We start from the raw sequence: 13,720 nt of genomic DNA on the forward strand, positions 1-13,720 counted from the left end.
CTCCTTCTAATAATCATAAATTCTCGAGCCATCACAAACCCTTGCACTTGGGGGAGGGGGGCATCTTCTTCGTAGTTGAGAGGAAGCAGCGAGGTGCAACATTAGGCCCTCCATTAGTAAGCTCCCATCCGTAATTGATTGTGCAATACTATTTTGGGATAATCTATGTGCATTATTTATTGATATTTTCTCAACATGTGATGGGAAGATTTACATGTTTGAATAATAATCCAACTTTAGAGAAAACTAAATGCACAATTAATTTTGTAAACGTAGCTAAAACACATATCTTTATAATAAAGATGCATGGTTCTTTGAGAGACACTTTCCAGTGCTTATTCATCATATGCTTACAAAATAGTATTTTCACCATTATTCTCTCGAACGATTCCAAAGGATTTTGCGTAATGATACAGAAAAATTGTGTTGTTATAATACATTAATGAGCTACCTAGCATGACTGGTGTCATATAGATTTAGATTGGAATGTTGTAAATTTACGCCAAAGTTAGAGATACGGACAATTAAGGCAAAAGGTTGCAGTTTTCTCATCCTGGCCGATCCGCCCCTATAAATTGACACCGCTTGACTTGATTTCAACTCACAAAACCAGTTAGTTCCATTCCACTTTCTAGTTTTACCCTTCGGTCGGCAATGGCTCGCAAGAAGGTGGCACTACGATACATCCACAACAGGTCAAGACGGTGTGTTACCTTCGAGAAATGTCGCAATAGCCTGATGAAGATGGCAGGTGAGTTGGGCACCATGTGCAACACCAAAGCTTGTGTGCTGGTGTATGGTGAGGGTTCCTCGGTGCCGGATGTCTTCCCATTCCACGCCGATGCGGTGCCGATCCTGAATCGGTACAAGGACATGCCGGACCTTGTGCAATTCAAGAATACTGTGAGCCAGGAGGAATTTCTCATCCAGCGGATTACTAAGCTCAAAGAAGAGGCCAACAAGTTTCAACGTGAGCGTGAGAACCGTGAGATCTTAATCCTCCTACACAAGGCCATGCTTGGTGGTATCCTCGACGTCCATGAGCTTACCCTTGTTGGCCCTAAGTTAGAGGTCATCCTCAAGAACCTTGGTGAGCGCATCGCAAAAATCAGTCAGAACTCGGAACCCATCGGTCTTCCAACCACAAGTGCCATAGGTCACCAACAACATCGACATGGGGCCTCCGAAGATGTATCAAGTGCTTCAGTAGCAGTAAATGGGTTGGCTTGACACCAAGTCCAAGGGGACATCAGCACCTTGGTCTATAATGACTAAGTAATGGAGGCCACAACAGTGCCAGCAACAGGTCCAACACCTGCTTCTCCAATGATGATATGATGTAGTTTTTTGACAATCTAAGGTTTGGGTTGTAGTGGGACACCAACTCTGGAGCATCTTCTTAGAGTCCTTTTGCTCCCATGTAACGAGGGAGAAGATCTCCCATCATCTCATTTTATTTACTTTTTTCATGGTTAAGATGCAGGAATTGCATTGTTAATAAGGAGGGACATTTAGTCTCGGCCTGGCTCTTTGAGCGAAGGCATTTTTTTCTAGTCGTTGAAATTGTTATTCTGGATCTGAATTTCATGGTTTGTTCTTTGTTCTATGTTGTTTATTTTTTTAATAATCGATAAGTTTCAACATCTCTTTGAGTAAACAATTTTTATCATGTATACATGCATAATTGTGTATATTACGACACTTTATTAGCCATGATTGTCGGTGTGAAAACCGGCGGATCTCGGGTAGGGGGTCCCGAACTGTGCATCTAGGCGGATGGTAATAGGAGACAAGGGACACGATGTTTTTACCCAGGTTCGGGCCCTCTCAGTGGAGGTAAAACCCTACTCCTGCTTGATTAATATTGATGGTAGGAGTATTACAAGAGTTGATCTACCACGAGTTCAGAGAGGCTAAACCCTAGAAGCTAGCCTATGGTATGATTGTTGTTTGTCCTATGGACTAAACCTCTCCGGTTTATATAGACACCGGAGAGGGCTAAGGCTACACAGAGTCGGTTACAATGGGAGGAGATCTTCATATCGTATCACCAAGCTTGCCTTCCACGCCAAGGAAAGTCCCATCCGGACACGGGACGAGGTCTTCAATCTTGTATCTTCATAATCCGGGAGTCCGGCCAAAGGTCGTAGTATGGCCATCCGGACACCCCCTAATCCAGGACTCCCTCAGTAGCCCCTGAACCAGGCTTCAATGACGACGAGTCCGGCGCGCAAGTTGTCTTCGGCATTGCAAGGCGGGTTCCTCCTCCGAATACTTCATAGAAGATGTTGAACACAAGGATAGTGTCCGGCTCTGCAAAAATAAGTTCCACATGCCACCATAGAGAGAGTAATATTTGCACCAATCTAATCTGCTGACGTATTCCGCAGTGTGACATCACGCCACGACCAGGCTTCTATTCGAATCGTTTTACTGTTCCACCTCAGCGCGTTTAGCGAGGCGGTTTCCTTGCCACGTCTTGTCAAAGCAGAGATCGTGTCCCCTTATTCCGGGATCCTCATCAATACGGGCGTGGGTAACCCAACCGCGCCATTAATTGCGGCGCCTGGGAGACAAGCGAGTTTTATTAGGCTGGTGGGGGATCGTAGTTTCGGCCGCCCATATAAGGGGATAAGGATCTACCCTTTCCATTTGCGCCTTCTTCCTCCCTTTGCTTATCCGTCCCTGCGCACTCGAGCTCCAACGCCCAAGTCCGCACTTGTCACCTCAACCTTATCCAATCATGTCTGGAGCGGGAGGTAGATGGATGGCCTCCTCCGTCACGGAGGGGCAAATCAAAAAGTTGAGGAAGGCCGGATACTTGTTTGACGACATCACGCACCGACTTCCAGATGGGGGGCAACTCATCCCCACCCCAGGCCTCATGAGAGGGTGGTATTTCTCCCTCATTTCCTCCATGGACTGGGCTTTCCTCTTCACCCGTTCGTCCGGGGGCTCATGTTCTACTATGGCCCGGACTTCCACGATCTGGCCCCGAACTTCATCCTCAACATCTCGGCGTTCATTATCGTGTGCGAGGCATTCCTCCGCATCCAGCCCCACTTCAGGCTATGGCTGAAGATCTTCAGCGTCAAGCCGAAGGTTATGGGCGGCCGCCAAGCTGAGTGCGGAGGCGCCATGGTGGGCAAAATAGCCAACGTTACATGGCTCGAGGGCGCCTTCGTAGAGACCATCAAAGGGTGGCAGTCGGGGTGGTTCTATATCACCGAGCCGCGTGACCCTGAATGGGCAGTGGCCCCCGAATTCCGATCTGGCATCCCCACACGGCTCACATCTTGGAAAGAGAAGGGCCTGTTGTGGGGTAATTCGGCAGAAGTGACCAGACTTCAAACCTGCATCAAGGACTTGATCGGCAGGAAGGTTAAGCTTGTCACCGTAGTCTAGGTCATGCTCTTTCGACAGATTCTCCCGTGTCAACGACGGGCTTCCAATTTGTGGGAGTTCGACCAGGCCCAGCACCAGACTCTGTCCCAGCTCTTTGACACAAAGCACGAGGACGTCTGGAAGGTGCTATTCAAGAGCTCCGAGGTCTCCCCTCCTGTCACCGAGGATCGCGGTTTCTGTGCCAAGCAGCAAGCTAGCGTGGTGAGCTTAATTTTCCCATTACGGGATACTTGTTTTACATAGTTTGACTCCATGCGGGATCTAAACTCCCATCCCTTTCAAAAGGACTGCCAGAAGAAGGACGAGCAGATCAACTGTCCGGCTCCTTTGCCCGAAGACCCAGCGGATGCTCGTCTAACCAAGCTGCTGGTTCCGGCACCTCACGTGGACTCGAAAGAGCTCCCGGCGCCTGGTGGTGTCGGATTCATCACCGGACAACCCCGAAGCACCCTCCGCCTCTAAAGACAAGGAGGAAGAAGAAGAAGAAGCCTCTCCCCCTCCAATGGGGGGAGGAAAGAAAAGGAAGTCCGCCCCAACTGGGGAGGCCGGAGGGTCCAAGAAGGGGAAGACCCTTCTTCCGGACTACGCCTCCGATGCCGAAGACGGCGGGGGGGAATGGCCATCCAGGGTCAAGCCCCTAGGAAAATCGTAAGTGCCCGGATACCCGAATAACTTGTTGCGCTCCTCTATTAATTGGTATTTTCTGACGCCGAATTTGATCATGCACTCCGCCCAAGGCTCAGATCGGCGATTCGACGAGCGGCTCCTTGGATTCGTCGGATGTGAATAGCGCTTCACTTCCGACGGCCTCCTCCCCTCTCCCTATGAACAACGCCGAGGTGGAGTCTCGAAAGGGACTAAACCAGGAGGATGTGGTCCTGGAGGCGCCGCAAGGTGACCTCCCGGACTCCAAGCCCGAAGGGGGTAAAGCCCCGGAGGGATCTAAGTCCGGCCTTGGGCCAGACACTACTCCGGAACCATCAACGGTTCCAGAGACCGGTAGGCAGTGCCTTCACAAGAAGGGCACGCCTACTACGTCGGTGGCCTCTGTCCAACTGGAGGCACCGGACAATTTGCTGGAGGCGCTTAACGGCGCCTCCATCAACGAGGAGCACTTTACTGTTATGAGTGCGGTGATTCAAAAGGTTCAGTCATCCAAGAGCGGGCTGACCGAAGCTTGTACGAGCCTTCTAACAGGCTTTGAGGTAAGTATTCAAAACAAAATGTCATCACATAGACAGTAGCCCCTGATGCTCAGTTTGGTGTTCGGAAAGAAAAGCTGAGCTGAGGATCTAAAAAGATATATGCAGGAGTCTAATATAAATATGTCAATATGGGAATGCAAGCTACCCTGCTGACCTCTGCCGCACTGACTGCGAAGGTCAATGCATTGAAGGAGAGCCATGAGCGGTCCGAGAATGAGCTCGGTCTTGCCAAGAAGCAGCTCGAGGACAAGGAGGGTATGTAAAACCGTATGTAAATGTATATAGAAATACCTGGTTGCAAATAATTATAGGACCAACGTTAATGTTGCAGGGGCCATGACCGATGTGGCGACCCTGAAAGAGGCGGTGTCCAAGGCCGAGAACAGTGTGGCCTTGGAGCGCACCGAGCGAGAGAAGCAGGAGGCGGGGGTGGCGGAGGTGTGGCAAGAGCTCCAGGCTCTCGTGGAAAAACACGAGAGTTTGGAGCGTGACTCGAAGACTCGAGAGTCCGAGCTTGCCTTGGCTCTTGAGAGTGCCAAAAATGCTAAGGCCGAAGCCCAGAAGGCCCTCCAGGAGATCGAGGCAATAAAGAAAATAGCGGCGGATAAGGCATTCTTTATGCAAAGCAAGCATGTAAAAGTAAATTATCTGTTACTTACCCGAATGCGGAGCTCTCCAGGAGCATTCGCCGATCTGCCCCGTTGAGGGAGTTCCGGACTAGGGGGTGTCCGAATAGCCGAACTATCATCATCGGCCGGACTCCAAGACTATGAAGATAGAAGATTGAAGACTTCCTGCCATGTCTGGATGGGACTTTCCTTGGCGTGGAAGGCAAGCTTGGCGATACAGATATGTAGATCTCCTACCATTGTAACCGATTTTGTGTAACCCTAGCCCTCTCTGGTGTCTATATAAACCGGATGGCTTTAGTCCTTAGGACGAACAACAATCATACCATAGGCTAGCTTCTAGGGTTTAGCCTCCTTGATCTCGTGGTAGATCCACTCTTGTAACACACATCATCAATATTACTCAAGCAGGACGTAGGGTTTTACCTCCATCAAGAGGGCCCGAACCTGGGTAAAACATCGTGTCCCTTGTCTCCTGTTACCATCCGCCTAGACGCACAGTTTGGGATCCCCTATCCGAGATCCGCCGGTTTTGACACCGACATTGGTTCTTTCATTGAGAGTTCCTCTGTGCCATCACCATCAGGAAGGATGCCTTTTCCCGTCTTTAAAGACGGCACCGTCATCAAGGGAGCTTTGGCCGTTGGCCAAACTATCCGGCTAGGCGGTTTTCTTATAACCGCCTGTTCGGCCACCGCTCCGACAATGACCTCTCAGGTCATTAAAAGCGATCTTCATGTCAGCTCGGAATTCGACGAGCAACTAGATACGATTGAGCTCTCCTCCATAAATGAGCTCTTGGATCGCATAGCCGCCCTGGGAGTCGCTGCCGACTACGATCATATTGGGCTTAAAACCGATCTGAGAGAAATTAACTCTCCCCAGGTTACCCACCACGTTGTTGTGGTAGAGGAACAATGCAGCAACTCTTCTTCTATGTTAAAAACCAACTATGTCCGGATTCCCGATCCCTCCATGCCAGATTTCCGTGGGGGGACGGACGCTAATCAAATACTGAACCTAAAGTCAGTGGGTAGACGAGCTCGACTCCGTACTCTGGGGGCTGCGGACCACGCCAAACCGAACTACCGGGTTCACACCATTTTTTGTGGTGTACGGCGCAGAGGTAGTTCTGCCCTGCGATATAATTCATGACTCACCTCGCGTGCGCATGTACGAAGAAAGAGAAGCCGAGCTGGATCGGCAGGACAGTTTGGACGCCTTAGAGGAGGAGCGGGACGTGGCAAAAGCTCATTCCGCATTTTATCAACAGCAGGCTCGAAGATATCAAAGCAGAGAAGTATGGGCCAAAGCTTACAATGTTGGAAAACTTGTTCTACGCCTGCCGGACAAGAAAAAGGACAAACTTAAGCCCAAGTGGGAAGGTCCCTTCATCATCGACCAAGTCCTGACCGGCGGAGCATACCGTCTATGTAACGCATCTGACAACCGACTCGAGCCGAACCCATGGAACGCAGCCCATCTCCAAAGATTCTACGCCTAACGCCGGACTCAGAGTTCGTCTCACTCCCCCGTCCACCTTTTTACATTTTCACTATCTCTTGTCCTCCTCCTTCTTCCCACTTTTTTTTTCTCAATACCTTTGATAGGCTTATTTGCGCATTGTTCGCACACACTCGATGTGCTCCTAGCACTCATTATACCTGGGGGCTTCTTTAACAGAAGCTTATTTATACGGGCTTCATGCCCAATACATGTGTCATACTTCCGCATGTACCTTTTATTCACCATTATATGCATCGATATGACTTAAGTTTTGGCCAAGCTGGGTTGCCTGGCTCCTGTGCTTACCCCTACGTTCCCGATTGTTCGGCTAGGAGGTAAAGGGAGCACCTCTGCAATTGTTACTGCCGGGTCAGCTGGATGTGTACCTCAGACTGGGTGAAGCCGAAAGCTAGCGTTCTTAAGATAATATTCGGTCGGTGACTTGAAAGATGATTTATTACCTACTTATTTATTTGCCCCCAGATGCTTTTCCAATTGGAGTATGCGTCGTACTCTTTAGGGAGTTCGGCTTCGGTCCATTCAGCGACAAAGTCAGCCAAAACTTGTGACTTTATAGCTCGCCGAGGTTTGTAAGTTATGTCAAATGGTAAGAGCTCAATAGCCCATTTTGCAATCCTGCCCGTCACGTCACGGTTGTTTATAATGTCGTTAAGTGGTACCTCAGAGGCCACTGTTATCGAACACTCTTGAAAGTAGTGTCGGAGCTTCCGGGATGCCATGAACACCGCGTATGCTATCTTCTGATAGTGTGGGTAACGGGACTTGTAGGGAGTTAACACAGTGGATATGTAGTATACTAGTTTTTGAAGAGGGAATTTATGCCCTTCTGTCTCTCGTTCGACGACGAGTACCGCGCTTACAACTTGATGTGTTGCTGCGATGTATGACAACATTGGTTCGCCCAGGTTGGGCGCAGCCAGGACCGGATTTGTTGCCAATATGGCCTATATTTCTTCGAGTCCGGCGGTGGCAGCATCCGTCCACTCGAAGTGTTCGGTGCGCCTAAGGAGGCGATAGAGGGGTAGTGCCTTTTCTCCTAGACGGGAGATAAAGCGGCTTAGAGCCGCCACGCATCCAGTCAATTTTTGTATTTGCTTGAGGTTTTTTGGGATATCTAGCTGTGACAGAGCTCGGATCTTGGCTGGGTTTGCTTCAGTTCCTCTACCGGATACGATGAGGCCCAGCAGCTTTCCAGCTGGTACGCCGAAAATGCATTTTTCTGGATTCAGCTTGATGTCATATGCTTTGAGGTTGTCGAATGTGAGCCTCAAGTCGTCTACTAGAGTTTCGGCGTGTTTAGTTTTGACGACTACGTCGTCTACGTATGCCTCTACTGTTTTACCGATCTGGGTAGCCAGACATGTCTGAATCATGCGCTGATATGTTGCGTCGGCGTTTTTAAGTCCGAAGGGCATCATGTTGAAGCAGAACGGTCCATATGGAGTAATGAATGCCATTGCGGCTTGATCCGCTTCTGCCATCTTGATTTGATGATAGCCGGAGTATGCGTCCAGGAAGCACAATGAATCGTGTCCTGCAGTGGCATCGATGATTTGATCGATGCGGGGGAGGGGGAAGGGATCCTTTGGGCAGGCTTTATTTAGGTCCTTGAAATCGACACATAGGCGCCAGGATTTGTCCTTCTTTGGTACCATTACCAGGTTTGCTAGCCAATCCGGATGTTTGATGTCTCTGATGAATCCGGCTTCCAATAGTTTGGCTAGCTCTTCTCCCATTGCCTGTCTTTTGGGTTCGGAAAATCTTCGAAGAGCCTGTTTGACTGGCTTGAATCCTTTTAGGATGTTTAGGCTGTGTTCTGCCAATCTGCGTGGGATTCCGGGCATATCCGAGGGGTGCCAGGCAAAAATGTCCCAATTTTCCCGAAGGAATTCTCGCAGTGCGGCGTCTACATTAGGGTTCAATTGTGCCCCGATGGAGGCCGTCTTTGTCGGGTCCGTTGGGTGGACCTGGAATTTTACTATTTCATCTGCTGGTTTAAAGGAGGTGGACTTGGATCTCTTATCGAGTATCACATCGTCCCTATACACCGTAGAGCGCAGCGCGGTGAGTTCCTCTGCCACTAGGGCTTTGGATAGTGCCTCTAAGGCTAATGCGGCTATTTTGTTTTCGGCGCGGAGTGCTATGTCCGGATCACTAACGGGAGTGATTATTCCGCCGGGCCCAGGCATTTTGAGCTTCATGTACCTGTAATGGGGTACGGCTTGAAAGATTGTGAATGCCTCTCGTCCTAATATAGCGTGATATCCGTTGTTGAACGGGGCCACTTGGAACGTGACTTCTTCGGATCTGTAATTGTCTGGCGAGCCGAATACCACATCGAGTGTGATTTTTCCTATGCAGCGCGCCTCCCGGCTAGGGATTATTCCCCTAAAGGTTGTGCTGCTTCGCTCAATGCGGATCCAGTCTATTTCCATTTTTCGAAGGGTTTCCTCGTAGATGAGGTTTAATCCGCTGCCGCCATCCATGAGGACTTTTGTAAGTCGAAAGTCGTCCACTATTGGACTAAGTACCAGTGCGGCTGGAGATCGGGTTGTTCGGAATTTAGGTTCGTCGCTGGCGTTGAAGGTGATGGCTGTGTCGCTCCATGGATTGGTTGTTGCTACTTGGTAGACTTCGGCGAGGCTGCGGATTGTTCGTTTCCGCATATTATTTGATGCGAAAGTCTCGAAGACTGTTGATACCGTACCAATGTTGTTCGAGTGGTTTTCCGGGGCTAGAAGCTCCTCTCCACTTTTGGCCACCTGCCGTAATATCCAACATGCTCGAAGGCTATGTGTTGGGACGGTGCCCTCTGTACTGTGAATTTTACAGGGTCTGCTAAGCCATCCAGTACGGTTCCCTGCCCTTTATGGGGTTTTTGCTTTTTGGTTTTTGTATCTGGTGCCTGAGTGTAATGCACCCTTTTGTTGCGAACTAGGGTTGTATTCGGGGCCGGATTGTCCCAAAACTTATTTTCGGTCGTCCGGAAACTCTCCATCGCACAGTACTTTCGTACTATGGACGCCAGGTCAACGAAGCGTGTAATTTCACGACGGCTGACGGCGTTCAAGATTCCCTCGTCCGTGCAATTATTGCAAAAAATTGAGATTGCGTTTTCCTCTCGGCAGTCCTTTATCCTGTCCATAACCAGGAGGAATCTGGCCCAGTAGTGATGTACTGTCTCCGCGGGCTCTTGCCGGATTAGGGATAGATCGCATATGTCTGGGCGGGTGGGTGGAATTAAGTCCGGAACACTACCCATCTCAAGGCTCGAAGGCCGATAGGTTTCCAAATTTGGAAGCTTGGATTACTGGACGTTGTCCAACGAGTCTGGTCCGATGCCTGACTTTAAGTTCAGTGCTTAATCGAAGTCCGTCCCTCCACGGGAATCCGGCATGGGGGGTTCGGGAGCCCGGACACGACTAGTTTTTAATACAGGAGAAGAGTCGCCGCATTGTTCCTCTACCACTGCAACGTGGTGGGTGACCTGGGGAGAGTTAATCTCTCTCAGATCGGTTTTGAGCCCAATCTGATTGTAGTCTGTAGCGACTCCCAGGGCGGCGATGCGATCCAAGAGCTCGTTTACGGATGAGAGCTCTATTGGATCCAACCACGCGGCGAATTTCGAGCTGACGTGAAGATTGCTTTTGACGACTTGAGAGGTCATTGTCGAAGCGGTGGCCGGACAGGCAGTCATAAGAAAACCACCTAGCCGGATAGTTTGGCCGGCGGCCAAGGCTCCTTTTGCGAAAATACCGTCCTTGAAGACGGGAGGAGGCATCCATCCTATCGGTGACGGCACAGAGGAACTCTCAATGAAAACACCAATGTCGGTGTCAAAACCGGCGGATCTCGGGTAGGGGGTCCCGAAATGTGCGTCTAGGCGGATGGTAACAGGAGATAAGGGACACGATGTTTTACCCAGGTTCGGGCCCTCTTGATGGAGGTAAAACCCTACGTCCTGCTTGATTGATATTGATATTGTGGATGTTTACAAGAGTGGATCTACCACGAGATCAAGGAGGCTAAACCCTAGAAGCTAGCCTATGGTATGATTGTAATGGTTGTTGTTCTACAGACTAGAGCCATCCGGTTTATATAGAAACCGGAGAGGGCTAGGGTTACATAGAGTCGGTTACAATGGTAGGAGATCTACATATCCGTATCGCCAAGCTTGCCTTCCACGCCAAGGAAAGTCCCCTCCGGACAAGGGACGAAGTCTTCAATCTTGTATCTTCTTAGTCTTGGAGTCCTGTCGATGACGATAGTCCGGCCGATGATAGTTCGGCTGATGATGGTAGTCCGTCTATCCGGACACCCCCTAATCCAGGATTCCCTCAACGACCTCATTGAATTCCTCCGCAAGACGCGCCGGCTCCCCGGCGCACACCTCGTGCAAGCCCGCACCGCGCCGGCGAAGGAGATATCGCCGGCGCCGGAGGAGGGCGAGCGGGTCATCTTCCTCTCGCACCTCATGCGCGGCCTGGGGCTGCCGGCGAGCGGCTTCTTCCGCTCCTTCTTGGAGTTTCACAGCCTCCAGCCGCACCACCTCACCCCGAACACGGTGGTGCTGCTCTCCGCCTTCGCCACTCTGTACAAAGGTTTCCTCGGCGTTCTCCCCACCATCGAGCTATGGGGGAATTCTTCTGTTCTAAGCTGGGCACGCACGTCGCCGGCGTGCCGGCTCAATGCGGTGCCTTCATCGCGATGCGGCGCTCGACGGCCGACAACCCCTTCCCTTCCATCTCGCTGATAAAGTCGGTGAGGATGTGGCAGCGCTCATACTTCTACGTGAAGAACCTCGCCTCCGACGGCGACTGGGTTATTCTGCCGGCTTACGAAGCCGGCCCCCAGCTGGGAGGCTCCCCAGCTGGTCTCATCGGGTCAAGACACTGACTCCCGCCGGAGCCGCCGCCATAGCGCGACTCCGAGTCTTGACTCAGTCGGAGGGCCTCGTCGGGTCCGACTTTCTGGCCGCCTTCGTGGCGCGCCGAGTTCTCCTGCTCCAAGGTCGGCCTCACCTGATCTGTCAGATGAGAGGCCTCCGAGATCCAAGTCGGATGAGCACCAAGGAGATGCCCCGTGCGGAGGTGGCAAACATGGTGAATCATATCGCGAACTGCGAGTTCGGGGAGGACTGGCAGTTCAGCAAGGAGCCGTACTCGCGCGACATCCCCCCACCGGTGGTAAGTCGCATCTCCTTATTGCTTTGTCTTCTTTGTAGCTGAATCCTGTTTCTGATTCTCGTTGGTTTCTTCCGAAGTAGAACCCCCTCATGTAGCCTGCAGCTGGCGCCACGAGACAGCCCCGCGAGTTTGTCCCCAATCGCGAGGAGAGCGACGTCGACGACCCCGACTTGGGGGCGGCGGCGATGGAAGCCAACGCCGAAGGCGGGGGAGGAGGAGCGGTAGGCGGCTTTAGGCGCTCGGCCACCCTCGTCGACAGGCATGATGACGACGCCGAAGGGGAAGTCGCCTCGCGCCACCAGCCGAGGGTCGGCTCATCGGGCGCTGGCTCCTCCGCCGGCCTAGCTGGCCAAGGCGGCAAGAAGAGGCGTCACGCCGGGCTGAGTGCGCCTGGCGGCAAATTGAAGAAGTTCAAGGGGGCGGCCGCCGCGACCAAACGGGAGGAGGCGGTCACGAAGGCCAACCGCTTCCGTAGGGAAGTGAGAAGGCCGCCGCTAGTCTCTGCATAAGTCTTTATGCTTTTTTATTTTCCTTTGGTGAATCTTGTCCGAGTTTTCTTTTATACTCCCCCATTCTTCTTCAGGGCCCCTCTTTCCCTTGAGAGAGTCGCTGTCCCCTCCGTCATGGGGTCAGCAGAGACGTCTGCCAATACTCGGCGGGTCGACCCCGCCGCCGACCTCCGGGAGGCGACGGAGCGAAACGCGCGAGATAAGCGCGATGAGGAGGAGGCCGACCGGCTGGAGAAGGCGGAGGCCGAGAAGGCGGCCGCCTCCGCCCAGAAGAAGCTGGAGGATGCCGAAGGCGCCCTTGCAGCGAGACGGCGAGCCAAGGAGGCCGTGCGTCGCCGATCGGCGATGCTCGTCCCCCCACGTCCTCTGCACCGCCGCCTCCAGAGTTCACGGGGCAGACCGGAGAGGCCGGCACCGAGAACCCCATCGTGGAGAAGGAGAGCGGTGAGGCCTCCATGTCGGACACTCTCGTGCCGCCACCGCCGCCTCCACCGCCGTCCGGGAGAACGCACGGCAAACAGCCGGCGGGTCCGCTGGAGCCGCCGACTGCGGACGAGTCCGAGGCGAGGCTGCTTCTCCAAGTCGCCTCGCCGGTGCGCCGCCGTCTTGAGAGGGCAACCTCGGCGCCGCGACCTCGGGAGACCGGCGCCGCCAGCTCGGCAGCCCTAGACGCTGAGGCAACAAGCGCCACGCCCATCGGGTGGTTGCGGGGAGGCGGCACTGGGCCGCTGAATCAAGCGCTTCTGGACGTTCAGGCGAAGCTGCGTGCTGAAGGTGATGCCCTTCAAACTTGCACCAGGGCGCATCTGGCAGCGCGGACGGCCGTCCGAGTACGTTTCCTTCTTTTTGATTCTTGCTTTTCTCTGTGGGGGCGCGCCAGCGCACCCACTGGGTGTAGTCCCCGAGTTTCGGGCCGGCTGCTGAGCAGGCGGCTCGGAACTCCCTCTGGTGAGTTCCAAGTACTTATTTTGTCTGACATCGTTGTTTGCAGGAGTATCACAACCTCCGTGCCACTGCATTCAACCGCAAGCGGACTGCCGACTTGACGGAAAGCCGGAGTTAGTTCTTTCCCTCTTCTTCGCGGGGGCGCGCTGGCGCACCCGCGGGCTGTAGTCTCCGAGATTCGGGCCGACTGCTGAGCAGTCGGGCCGGATCTTTCCGACGATCTTCTTTGCTGATGACTTCGTTTGTCTCTTTCTTTCATTCTTCAGGGGCCAACGCTACTCTTCAGGAGCAGCTGGGTGAAGTTAACACCGCCT

General features: G+C 52.5%; 1 protein-coding gene across 1 annotated transcript; it reads left to right on the top strand.

Annotated features, from left to right (window-relative positions):
* The first annotated feature begins 654 nt into the window (after window positions 1-654).
* LOC119360731 (agamous-like MADS-box protein AGL80) lies at window positions 655-1,230 on the top strand. Its single transcript, XM_037626247.1, has one exon. The coding sequence runs from the start codon at window positions 655-657 to the stop codon at window positions 1,228-1,230; it is 576 nt and encodes a 191-aa protein (XP_037482144.1).
* Window positions 1,231-13,720: the final 12,490 nt, after the last annotated feature.

The sequence above is a fragment of the Triticum dicoccoides genome, chromosome 2B, assembly GCF_002162155.2.
Source record: "Triticum dicoccoides isolate Atlit2015 ecotype Zavitan chromosome 2B, WEW_v2.0, whole genome shotgun sequence".
In the NCBI taxonomy this organism is placed as follows: domain Eukaryota; kingdom Viridiplantae; phylum Streptophyta; class Magnoliopsida; order Poales; family Poaceae; genus Triticum; species Triticum dicoccoides.

Excerpts from the sequence above, each read along its gene's own strand:
- LOC119360731 (XM_037626247.1), top strand. The coding sequence starts at position 655 with ATGGCTCGCAAGAAGGTGGCACTACGATACATCCACAACAGGTCAAGA.